This window comes from Sciurus carolinensis, chromosome 3 (assembly GCF_902686445.1).
Source record: "Sciurus carolinensis chromosome 3, mSciCar1.2, whole genome shotgun sequence".
Taxonomy (NCBI): Eukaryota; Metazoa; Chordata; class Mammalia; order Rodentia; family Sciuridae; genus Sciurus; species Sciurus carolinensis.
Window position 1 is genome coordinate 122,704,152 of NC_062215.1, and position 11,828 is coordinate 122,715,979.

The 11,828-nt window shown below is 41.4% G+C and overlaps 1 protein-coding gene across 2 annotated transcripts; it reads left to right on the forward strand.

The window, feature by feature from the left end:
- The first annotated feature begins 404 nt into the window (after positions 1-404).
- On the forward strand, positions 405-11,092 carry Cdca7 (cell division cycle associated 7). Of its 2 annotated transcripts, XM_047545888.1 has the most exons (10): positions 405-530; positions 3,395-3,517; positions 3,938-4,174; positions 6,009-6,245; positions 6,555-6,638; positions 7,466-7,669; positions 8,024-8,161; positions 8,745-8,894; positions 9,345-9,481; positions 9,864-11,092. In XM_047545888.1, exons 1-10 carry the CDS (start codon positions 510-512, stop codon positions 9,892-9,894), a joined length of 1,362 nt encoding a protein of 453 aa, XP_047401844.1. In that variant the 5' UTR covers positions 405-509; the 3' UTR covers positions 9,895-11,092. The 2 variants fall into 2 exon arrangements, with proteins under 2 accessions (XP_047401844.1, XP_047401845.1); XM_047545889.1 differs by lacking the exon at positions 3,938-4,174.
- The last annotated feature ends 736 nt before the right edge of the window (positions 11,093-11,828 follow it).

Below are 11,828 nucleotides of genomic sequence, written 5' to 3' on the forward strand. Positions count from 1 at the left end.
GCAAGCCGCAATGGAAGTGCCAAGTGCCGGAACGCGTAACCCGGTCCTCCCGCGCGGATCTCCACAAATCCCAGTCTCCACTTTTCCTTCCCGCCCCGGAGTTCATGCAAATCAGCCTTCTAACCCCGGGGCAATACGAACTACTTTCGCGCCACTAGCTCAGGACCGTGTAGCTCTGTAAAGAGCAGAGTTCTTGCAGCTCCCAAGAGTTACTTTTTCAAAGAGAATTTTAGGAGTTGCCAAGGCTACTCTTTGAGCTCAGAATATGTGGAGTGCCAAGTTTTTTCCGGGGCTTGAGCAAGTCTCGCGCCAGGTTGAGCTGTTAGCTAACCTTGCAGGACCTGCACCACAACGCGGGAAAGCGGACCCGAGCCCCGCCCCTCGGAGCCCAGGTTTGCGCGCCCCTCCTGCCCGCCGTGCGGCTCGCGCTGCAGCTCCTCTGTGGGACCACGGCGCGCGGCCGCTCCGCTCATCCCGCTCCGAGCACAGCCCGGGCGCCCGTCGCCAGCATGGAGGCTCGCCGCGTGCCGGTGAGGGCTGGGTGGGCGAACCCGAGGGGTGGGCGCGGTGGGTGCTGGACGCGGGCGGGCTAGAGGCAACTCCCTCCGACTCCGTCGCGGAGCGCGCTTATCAACTGGTGGTCGCCCTGGGCGTCGCCCACTTGGGCAAGTCCCAGATTTTGTGCTCCTGGAATATCTCAGGGCCAATGGCAAACCCTCTGGCAAGCGCACCGGCGTGCGGGCGGTTGTGGAGAAGTGAGCTGTTTGCAGGATGATTGGCCACGCCGGGGAGCATCGGCACGTGTGCCGGAGATGCACGTGCGCTGGCCAGAGGCCGGGGACTGGCCAGACTCTGGGCAGACGCTCGGTAGCCGCCAGCCCAGCCCTTTCCCATGTGCAGATCGTGGGCCAGTGGGTGGCCCTGGGATATCCATCCCCTGTGGCGGCTTCTAACTGTTGAGCGTCTTGCAGACGCATCTCTGTAGAACTTGGGTTGTACACATGAGAGGAGGGTTTTGTTTTTTTTTTTTTTTTTGCCCCATGTAGTGGTTAACTGCAGTTGAAGGACTTGGTGATCCAAACCATTTGCGACCATTTACTTATTCCCCACCCCTTCCCCACTTTCCAACCTCACTTCGCAGTAGCGAGTTGCACTGAATGGAACGTTACTGTTTGCTGTAACGGAAGCCAGCACTTAGGCCTGCCCAGGAAGCGGGTAGTAGAGTGGGGGCTGGGTGGAAAGGAAGAGAATGACGTGCTTAAAATAAATAGCCGGGGGCTAAAGACCCACGTGGGGGAGACCGGGTTGGGTTGGAGGGGGCGTGGTTTCAGCCTGGCCATCGCTCAGGTGGCACTAGGCATGGGCTTCCAGAATGAATAAAGCCACATGTTAGCTGGGCTTTGAATCCGACTTAACGGGTTCAGGTTTGGGCCACCGTGTGATTTGAATAATACCTTCTGAGTCGTAGCTTCTTCATTTGTTAAGTGAAAGTAATGATAGCACCTTTGCTGCAAAGACTTAAGGCGGACTTATCATAGTGTCTGGCATGAAAAGAAAAAAAAAAAAGCAAAACCTCCCAATGTAAATGGTTTTAGTTGTTATGCCTGCCAGAAAAGTTCATGTCTGCTGTGACCATTTGCTCTGCCTTTTTCTGTCTTTTCCTCCAAAGATGTATTTGCCTAGTAAATAACTTGGCATGTGCTGACTTGTTCAATCTCCAAATCTCCGCCAGTCTTTCCCTGACAGCTCCAATAGAATGCCTCCCTTGAGGCTGTCTTGGGTCTCTCGTTGCTTGCAGGAAGATTGATGAGAATTCCTGAAGTAATGCATAGAGCACTAGTTTTAGGAGATTGCAGACTTCAAGTTCTTCCAGCCCTGTGATCTTGTGCAGTCTTTCCCATCTTCCTGGGGCCTTGAATTGTCTCAACTGGAAATTGGGGGAGGGTTCTGAGGTACCTTTCAGCTCCTAACATGTGTTGTATCACATTTACATATAACCTTTACATTTTGTAATTCTACCTTTTACCATGTTTTTCTCCCTTTCTAAAAGGTCAAAAGACAAAATTCCTAAGATGATTGAATGACATCCTCTTAGGGGCATAGGGAAACTAGGGTACCATCTTCTTGCCAGTAATTTTCAAGAGACTGAAATGTGGAATGTTGGGTGAACGAGATCAACAATGCGCTTTCCATTCACCTGGCACCTCACATCTTAGCATTTTTTTGTGAGACAGCAGAAGTTGACTTTCAAAGATTTGGGTGTAAGGACTCAACTGCTATTCCATGACCTTATTTAAGAAGATAAAAGCATAAAAACTTAAGCATTAAGAAATCTCAGACTAAAGACTAAGAAATGGTAGAAACTGCTATTCTTTTACAAAAGATAGATCCCACTTGTTTTCTGATGAGCAGTGCAAGACTGTTCACTGAATGAAGCATTTTCATATCTAGAAATAATTCGCATGTTATGAAAGGACTTTTTAAAAAAAACTAAAGTCCTCTTCCCCACCAGGCTATCTAACCCAGGACCTCCTGCTTGCCAGGCTAAATGCTCTACCACTGCGCTATACACCCTAAAGTACTTAAGTCTTACAGAGTAAGGGGCCTGCAGAAAAAACTGAATGATAAGAATGCTAAAATGGAATCAGGTACTCTTCCTGGGTTTGGAGTGTTAGTTGATCTATAAACTTATTTCTTTCTTTTTTTTTTTTTTTTTTTTTTGGGTGCTGGGGATCGAACCCAGGACCTTGTGCTTGCAAGGCAAACACTCTACCGACTGAGCTATCTCCCCAGCCCCTAAACTTATTTCTTATACCATTTGATTTGTAAGGACATGTGCTGAAACCATACCCCTCCTGATGGGAACGTGGCTTGTTGGGAAGCCTGCCATCTTCAAGTAGAGGTCCTGCCCAATTTCTGCAGTTTGGAAAATTAGCATCACAGTACAGAGCCTAAAGCTTACATAAAAAGACCTCATTAGCTTGATTTTTGGCTAAAGGAGAAAAATCGCTCAGCTATTTTTTACTTTTGAAATTTTCTTTTAGTAGTACAGTTTAATTTTTAAAAGTGAGGTTGGATTTTAAAAGTTTAGTGTTTAACTCCTGTGGGGCCCATTATGCTAAGAACTTGGGCACTTTTAAGGTTGGAAGAGAGGTAGCTCAGAAGATGTTTGAATAAACTGATAAATATCACTAAAATTTTCTCCAAAGGATCACTTAGAATTTGACCTGGTTTTGAAGATATTTATAGCAATTGTACATCTTCCTTTTTCTCTGTACTTTATGAGAAATGGACATACCTACTTTGCTTTAAACTTACTAAACTAAAAAATGATGTCTTTAGTTGGATACTATAGTAGGCATCCTCTTAATAGTATTGCCGTTTCCATTTGTAGCAAAAGGATCTCAGAGTAAAGAACTTAAAGAAATTCAGATATATGAAGTTGATTTCCATGGAAACCTCGTCATCCTCTGATGACAGTTGTGACAGCTTTGCTTCTGATAATTTTGCAAACACGGTAAGTGCTGCCTGAGAATAAACAGAATTGAGTCTGCAGTGCTCAAAATGCCCCAAATGCTTTGTGCGTGATTAAAACTGCTTGCTTTTTGCCTACATTTCTATACAGCCGTTATGAAAATACAGTATGCACTGTAATTTCATTTCACTTTTTGCTGTGGTTCTAGGTAGTAATTGTTGGAGATAGATTAGCTACTTATTCTATCCTTTTGAAATGTCGCCTAACCTAACATGCCTGATGATTTGCCATAACAACTCAGAAATCATTTGTAAACCTCAGAACCATTTTTCTTTGTAACAAAAGCTATTCTCTTGTAGTGCACTTGTAAATGTGATTTGCTCTCTGCACGGTTTATGGAAAATTGGTTCTTGAAAAAGAAAAAAATGTACAACCACATTTATTTATTTATTTATTTTACAGAAACCTAAATTCAGGTCAGATATCAGTGAAGAACTGGCAAATGTTTTTTATGAGGACTCTGATAATGAATCTTTCTGCGGCTTTTCAGAAAGTGAGGTGCAAGATGTGTTAGACCATTGTGGATTTTTACAGAAACCAAGGCCAGATGTCACTAACGAACTGGCCAATATTTTTCATGCTGACTCTGATGATGAATCATTTTGCGGTTTCTCAGAGGGTGAGATACAAGATGGAATGGTGAGTTTGAGAGTTTCACCAATATGAAGAAGTAAGGTTTTGGAGGCATGACACACTTGCTTTTTTGAAAAAAATTTTTTTAATGATTTTTCATTCATTTAGTCATGCCAGAAGATTTTGTTGACCTTTTTACAATTTTGAGTAGTTTGTGTCTTAAAGCAGTTTTTACTAATGTAGTCCTACTATTAAGTCTTAAAACATTTTGTAGGGCTGGAAAATCTCGGAAACTTATAAAGTTGGCCAACCTCCAGATTCTCATTTTCACAGAGATCCAGCCTAATCAGAGGAAATACATACATCCTAAAGATTATATGTTCACATTTACATGCAGGTGCCCAGCCCTGGGCCTGGCATAGATCAGGCCTTTGATAATAACTACTTTCCATAGTTAGAGCATCACCTGCATCCCAAGGATATGTGACAACTCCTATACAGGAGCTCAAGTGCATACAAGTGCAAGTAGGATCCTTCCTGCTTCCGTATTTTCACCCTAGTAGGCTTTTCCTGTGCTTGCTCTGTCACTTTGCTCAGGCTGCTGCTGCTTCTTAACTTCATACCCTGAGTAGACTGTGTCATTCTGCAAACATTTTCTTGCCCCAGAGACTTTCTCCAAAGGAAGCAGTTTGTTATTATCAGGTGCATGCTCTTCAGCTCCCTGTGGTCTGACATGGGTCCACTGCCTATGGATCACCACTTAAGTAGCACTGAGTGACAGCACCTGCCCATGAGTATTTTATCACTGCCCAGTCATCCTAGTGTGCTTTTGCTCTAATAAGTGATGTTGAGCCACCTTGGCACTTAGGAACATTTTATTGCAGGGGCCATTCTGCAAATCTGGATATGAACCATCCTCAATGCCCTGAATAATTTCTGCCCAGTGTTTTGGTTTTTTATAAATACTACCTATTGTGATTAATATAATGTCCATTGATTAAAAGTGCTAAGACTTCATGAAAGACCTGTGGATACTAAAAGTACATGAACAGTACTAAGAACTGCTTGTTGAGATTTAAGGAACATTTATTTGTTGGTGCTGGGGATTGAACCCAGGGCCTCTTACGTGCTGAGCATGCACCACTGAGATATTAAGAAATTAAGAAATTTTTGAGCCAGGTGGGGTGATGCAAGACCTCCTGTCTCAAAATAAAAGAAGATAGCTGCATACTTGTAATCCCAGTGATTTGGGAGACTGAGGCAGGAGGATAGCAAGTTCAAAGCCAGCCTCATTAGCTTAGCAAGACCATGTTTTAAAGCTGAACAACAACAACAAGTTGGGAATGTAGCTCAGTGTTGAAGTGTCCCTGGTTCAAGCCCCAGTATCAAACAAATAAATAAAAATGGACTGGGGATGTATCTCAGTGGTAGAGCACACCTGTGTTCGATCCCCAGTACGGTCACAAAAAAACAGTGGACAGAGAATTTAGACATTTTAAAATAGTTTAATATATTGCCTTAAGGATTGAAACCATGTTTATGAGAGAACAGAATTGTTTCCCAAAGAATTCTATTTAAATATAGAAAGAACTGTTTTTTAAAGAAATGAAAAAGAGAGCAGGAGTTTTCACATTTTAAAAACTGAATGAACCACATACCTATAAACCACAGACTCAGAACAGTGTGTCCCAGGTAAACTACATGTAGCCAGCTATACTCAGATTATTCTATTTACTTGAGCAGTTCTTGATTTTGTTACCCAGTGCTGTCAGTCCGATCATTTAAATTTCATTTGCTTAAGTGTCTTTTGTTCAAAAGGGATTTTGTAGTCACAGTAATACAACTTGTATCTTGTCTGCCCATCAAGTCATTAAATGACTCAGTTGCTCTGATTCACCAGAGACTGCAGGCAAATCGCGAAGGCTGTAGGACCCGAAGCCAGTACAGACATTCTGGACCTCTCAGGGTGGCGATGAAGTTCCCAGCACGAAATACCAGGGGGGCAGCCAACAAAAAAGCAGCACCCCCCAAGCTCTCAGAGAATTTTGTGACGGATTCCAATTCTGATTCAGAAGATGAAAGCGGCATGAACTTTCTTGAGAAAAGGGCTTTAAATATAAAGCAAAACAAAGCAATGGTATGTAACATCTTCAAATGTGTCAGAACTAACTTCCCAACTTTTCTGTAAGCAATTTGTTACTTAGACTTGTATCTTTATTTTCTTTGTAGCTGTGAAGTCCTCATGATGGGAAATGTAGCTCAGTCACATACTTGGCAGGTGCATGGCCCTGGGTTCTATATCTATTAAGCATAGAGGAGAAATCAGAATTTGTTGACTTACTATTAAAATTTAGGTCGAGAGATGTGCTAGTGTAATTTTCACAAGTTGCTCATTTTCAGCAGTTATTTTAACCAAGAATTTCTGTTTAATTTCTTCCCTTTTTAGCTTGCAAAACTCATGTCAGAATTAGAAAGCTTCCCTGGTTCTCTCCCTGGAAGACGTTCCTTCCCTGGCCCAAGATCAGTAAATGTAAGTCCTCGTTGGTATAGTATTGTTTTGGGCAAGCCTAGGACAGATTGGTGTGAGGTTTTAAAATTTTTTCCTGTCTCATCTTCTAGATGGTCAAAGGGATCTAGAAGACATTTCTTGGTAGCTCTGGATGATCTGGCCTCCTTACTTTGCCTCTCCCTACTGCCTGTACAGCTCACAACCTTTTATAGTAGCCATCTCTGTCCTTTCCACTCAGGCATAGCCTTCAGGGAGGGGAGGATTGAAGACTTGTTTGAGTTTTAGCACATTCTCTTTCATGGTAGATGTGTGATCGTTGTATTTAAAATCTGAGAACTTTTTAAAATCAGAGAATGAGAAAAAAGGCTATCAGCTCATGGCCTAATATCATGTATGGTGTATTCTGAAAATGAAGCTGGTACAACTGAGGGGAATTTGTTGTGTCTGCCATGGTGCAAAAGAAAAGTCTGCTTTACACTGCCTCCCATGAGGAGGAGGAGTGGTAGCCAACAGGAAGGGGAGAAGGAGATCAGGCACTCTTGTACATACTGTAGAAAGAGAGCATGTGTTCAGAGCTCAGGCAGCGTAAGAGAAATTTATGTTGAAACAGGAGATCAGATTTTTTTTGTTTTTACTTAAGTAGGGCAATAAGTAGACTGATTTGAGAGAAAATGTGCTTGAAATTTCAAAGACCATAGTATGGGTTTTGACCTCTTTATCTATGCAGTATGAAAATGGAACCCTCTTTTTACTTAAAACACCCTAAGAAAAAGGTGTGACTGTTTTTCCAAAGTGCTGCTTCTCTTTGTTATGAAACAAATGGATGCCTCCTGTTATCTATTTTTCAGCAATCAAAGACGCCCCGAAGGCGTACATTTCCAGGTGTGGCTTCCAGGAGGAACCCTGACCGGAGAGCTCGACCTCTGACTAGGTCAAGGTCCCGGATCCTAGGGTCCCTTAGTGCTCTTCCCACAGAAGAGGAGGAGGAAGAAGAGGAAGAGGATAAGTTCATGCTGGTGAGGAAGAGGAAGACTGTGGATAGCTACATGAATGTGAGTTCTCCACATTGGTATACTTACTCTTCTGTTTTTCATTCTGCATTGGGTATACACACAACCTTCACACCAAATGATCCAACTTAAATGTTTTTTGTAAACCATTCATAATTGTTAATGTCATATAAACTTGTGTTAGCAGATGAGAGGTAATTCCATTTTTCTCAACTGTAGTAACATTTCCATAATGTTGTCCAGTTATCTTTATAGTAAACTTATGACTTGCCTGTTCTCCGTAAGCAAGATTTCCCAGGTTGAATTTTCTGCAAAAAATTACAAATCCAAATGTTTGAAGATTCAAAAGTAGAGAGAGCCAGTAAGGAACTCTGTTTCATGCTTCTTGTTACTCAGGACGATGATATGCCCAGAAGTCGGCGCCCGGGATCCATGACCCTTCCACATATCATTCGCCCAGTGGAAGAAATCACAGAGGAAGATTTGGAGAATATCTGCAGCAACTCTCGAGAGAAGATATATAACCGTTCCCTGGTGAGAGCCCTCTCTAAATTACATTTGGAAATGTAAATATCCATGAGAGAGGAGGGATAGCTGTCCCTAGAGTGGTGCTCATGTTATAAAGGTCTAGGCACAAGGGATGCTCTCTGTCACTTATCTTCTTAGTAAATCTGAAGTAGTGGTAAACCTTTTAATTTAGAAATTGATTCATTCAGCGCATTTATTGTGTATCTATTATGTGTGTACACAGATACAGTGGTGGGTGTGCTAAAGATAAAAATATATTTGAGCTGGATTTATATATATTTTTTTAGCAGGGTTAGGGATTGAACCCAGGGCCTTGTGCATATTAGGCAAGAGTTCTAATGCTAAGCTACACCTCTGGCTCCAAAAAAAATGAAGTTAATTTTAAGAACTCTTGCACTGACCAATTAAGTAAAATCATCTTGCTTGAGATACTTTTTGTCCCCTGGCATATAGCTGTGTATAGAGATATGAAATGAGATTCAAAGACAAAATGTTAGCTCATCTGCTGACAGATATTTTTTAAATACCCCATTTCTCTCTACACAAAGCTGTGTTTTCATGTCTTTTCTTATTTGATCTTTATTGGTAGGGATCTACTTGTCATCAGTGCCGACAGAAAACAATAGATACTAAAACAAACTGCAGAAACCCAGACTGCTGGGGCATTCGAGGCCAGTTCTGTGGTCCCTGCCTTCGAAACCGTTATGGTGAAGAGGTCAAGGATGCTCTGCTAAATCCAGTAGGTGCCTTGGAGAAGGGGGTTGGTTGTGGGCTTGAAGGTCGGCCATAGGCTGATTAAGCCTGAAGGCTACTGGGAAGGGATTGAGGCCCTGGAGTTTTGAGATCCTCTTCTGGGGGAGTCAGATTAGTTCAGTGTTAGTGCTGCACAGGTATGGGCCCCGTCCAGAGTGCTCAGACCCAGCTGTTCAGAGAAAGTTGACTCTCCATTTATCCCTGGCAGTGGTTGTGTGACTGTCTTTCCTGAATTTCCTAAGGAAACATTGGGCATGACTAATGCATATTAACTATTCCATGACTTTTTTTTAATAAAAAAAAAAAAGAAAGAAAAGAAAAGGTTTAAACAGATTGATGATTCCCACATTAAATGAAAAGATTAAGTAAAAAAGAGTAGATGAATAGGGGGAAGTAAGGCTTAGTTTCACGGTACTTTTTCATCATGCTCTTTCAGAACTGGCATTGTCCACCTTGTCGAGGAATCTGCAACTGCAGTTTCTGCCGCCAGCGAGATGGGCGGTGTGCAACTGGGGTCCTTGTGTATTTAGCCAAGTATCATGGCTTTGGGAATGTGCATGATTACTTGAAAAGGTAATGGCAGTTATTTGTGTCTTTTCCATACCTGAATCTTGGATTCATGTATGGATCTTAATACAAAGAAGAACCAAGTGGAGCTGGGGAATGGAGCTCAGGGGGAGAATGCTTACCTCATGTTCAACACCCTGGGTTTGATCCCCAGCAGCATCAAAATCAAAAACTAGAATGGGCACATGGGGAGTGTTGGAAATGTCTTAATCTAGGTCGTGGTGATTGGGTCGGCAGGTGTTTAAAGTTCAGGTTGAACACTTGAGGTATGCATTTGACCATATATGTGTTATGGTCAAAAAATGCTTTAAAAATTGAATTTGACTTTCAAAAGGAAATTCTTAGGTTGAAAACTGTATCATGATGTGTCCCTTTTTCTCTTTCACAGCCTGAAACAGGAATTTGAAATGCAAGCATAATACCCACAAACCTTCCGCTTCTCACACTACCCTTGAAGTTCTCAGTTTTGTCATTGATTGGAACCTGAGTTAAGAGTCTTGATGATCAGTCTGTTTTATAGGAAACTCGAATCAAGTTCATCTTGTTCTGGAACATCACAGGAGGCATTTGGCAGGTTACACTTCACCCTCCTGTAGTTTGTCCTCTGCTTCCCCTGTCCCCCATTTCAGAGCCTCCCTGTCTTTTTCCAGTGGTCCGCTCTGGTCACTTAGATTCAGAATTCTTTTTAAATGACAATTGTATAAAAGCATATTTGATTTAATTGGTATTGAAAGAGCCCTGAAATCCACCCATAAAACCTGAGCACTTAGAAACACAGTACAAAAGTGTTAACTGTTCCATCGAATTCCAGAGAATAGCCCTCTAACTTGTTTACACAAAAACAATGGTTATGATTTTAATGTTCACACTAGTTAACATTTTTAACAGAATCAAGGCATGAAAATCTTAGAACCATGTGGAAAAATTAGGTAATTGTTGTGAAATGGAGTATATTACTTTGGATGCCTCTCATGAGAATACCCCATGTATTGTGGTAACTATATAACTTGTCACAGTCGAGACTTTGTTGTTGCTGATTTCTTCTACCCTAAAGTTAAGTGGTGCATGCTGTTTACAGTCATTCAAAGGTTTGTGGGCAACATTATACTGCACTACTTAAAACTATTGTCTAAGAGACATTCTGGGAAGTTAGGATGGAGAGACCTCAAAGTAGTCTGATTTAAATTCTTTCTATAAAAGTTTTTAGAAACTTGATAATACCTGGTCTATCATTCTTTGCCATTTCTTATATTATCCCTGGGTGTTGCTATGTACAGAGATTTTGTTGAGGTTTTAAGCACTTTTATAACAATGAGAAGTGCCTGTTTAGCGATGAGTAACTTTCAGTGGTTTTTTAACTTGGTGTCTCTGCTGTTTTAGTTTCTGGGCAGATTTCATGTGTCATCCCTTCCCTTTCTTTTTCCGTAAATCATTATTTGGTAGAAGTGGAATTTAAAGTGTGTGTCCAGTTTATTTGCATGTATAGCTTATTGCTGTACCCATTCAGAGTTTGATGCTTAAATTGGACTTTGAATCAATAAGTGTAAATACAGCTTTTGATCTGTAATGCTTTTATACAAAGGTTTTTATTTTAATAATAAAACATTTTGTTGTAAATGTCTGCTTTTTTTTTTTTTTTTTTTTTTTTAATAAATTCCCAGTCTTACTGTACTTAATCCTAATTTTATTTTCCTCATATTTAAACAAATGGTCATTTAGACTTCCCTCTGGAAGTTTCCCTCTTGGCTTGTTTCTGAAGGTTCAGGGCCACCCTCTTTTGAGCAGTGTCTTTCTTGATGATATAACTAGTACCTGTGATCAGAAAATGAACTAAGGCAGCCACGTTGCCTGATAGAACACAACATGCTCTCAGGAAGTTACACAGTATTATTTTCCTTTATTATTTGCTGCCCCAAGAACTAATGGTGATTTTGCAATACTTGGCTGCTTTTATCAATTATTTGACTATTAAATGCTTGCTGTTCCCTAAGGCCTGTTTCAAGACTGAGAACCAAAAGACACAAAAGGCCTGATCTAAAAACTTGAAATAATCCAATTTAGATCAGAGATTGGCAAACCACAGCCTGGGTTATATCTTGCTGCAGCCTACATTCTTATGATGCATGTAATTTTTTTCCCACGTTTTTAAAGGGTTGCTGCCTTTTAAAAAAGCACGTGATAGCAGGGTCCTCAAAACCTAAAATATTTACAACCTGAATCTTTACATAAAAAGTTTATCTTGCCCTACACCACACTTGTGTGAGAAGCCATGTTTACCTTATACACACCACGAGAGAAGACCAAGCTAAAAGAAGTTGTACCACTGGAATACTTTGCAGAGCCAAAGAAAATC

Excerpts from the sequence above, each read along its gene's own strand:
- Cdca7 (XM_047545888.1), top strand. The coding sequence starts at position 510 with ATGGAGGCTCGCCGCGTGCCG. Across the intron at positions 531-3,394 it reads TGGAGGCTCGCCGCGTGCCG|CAAAAGGATCTCAGAGTAAA; the intron begins GTGAGGGCTGGG and ends TTCCATTTGTAG. Across the intron at positions 4,175-6,008 it reads GTGAGATACAAGATGGAATG|AGACTGCAGGCAAATCGCGA; the intron begins GTGAGTTTGAGA and ends CTGATTCACCAG.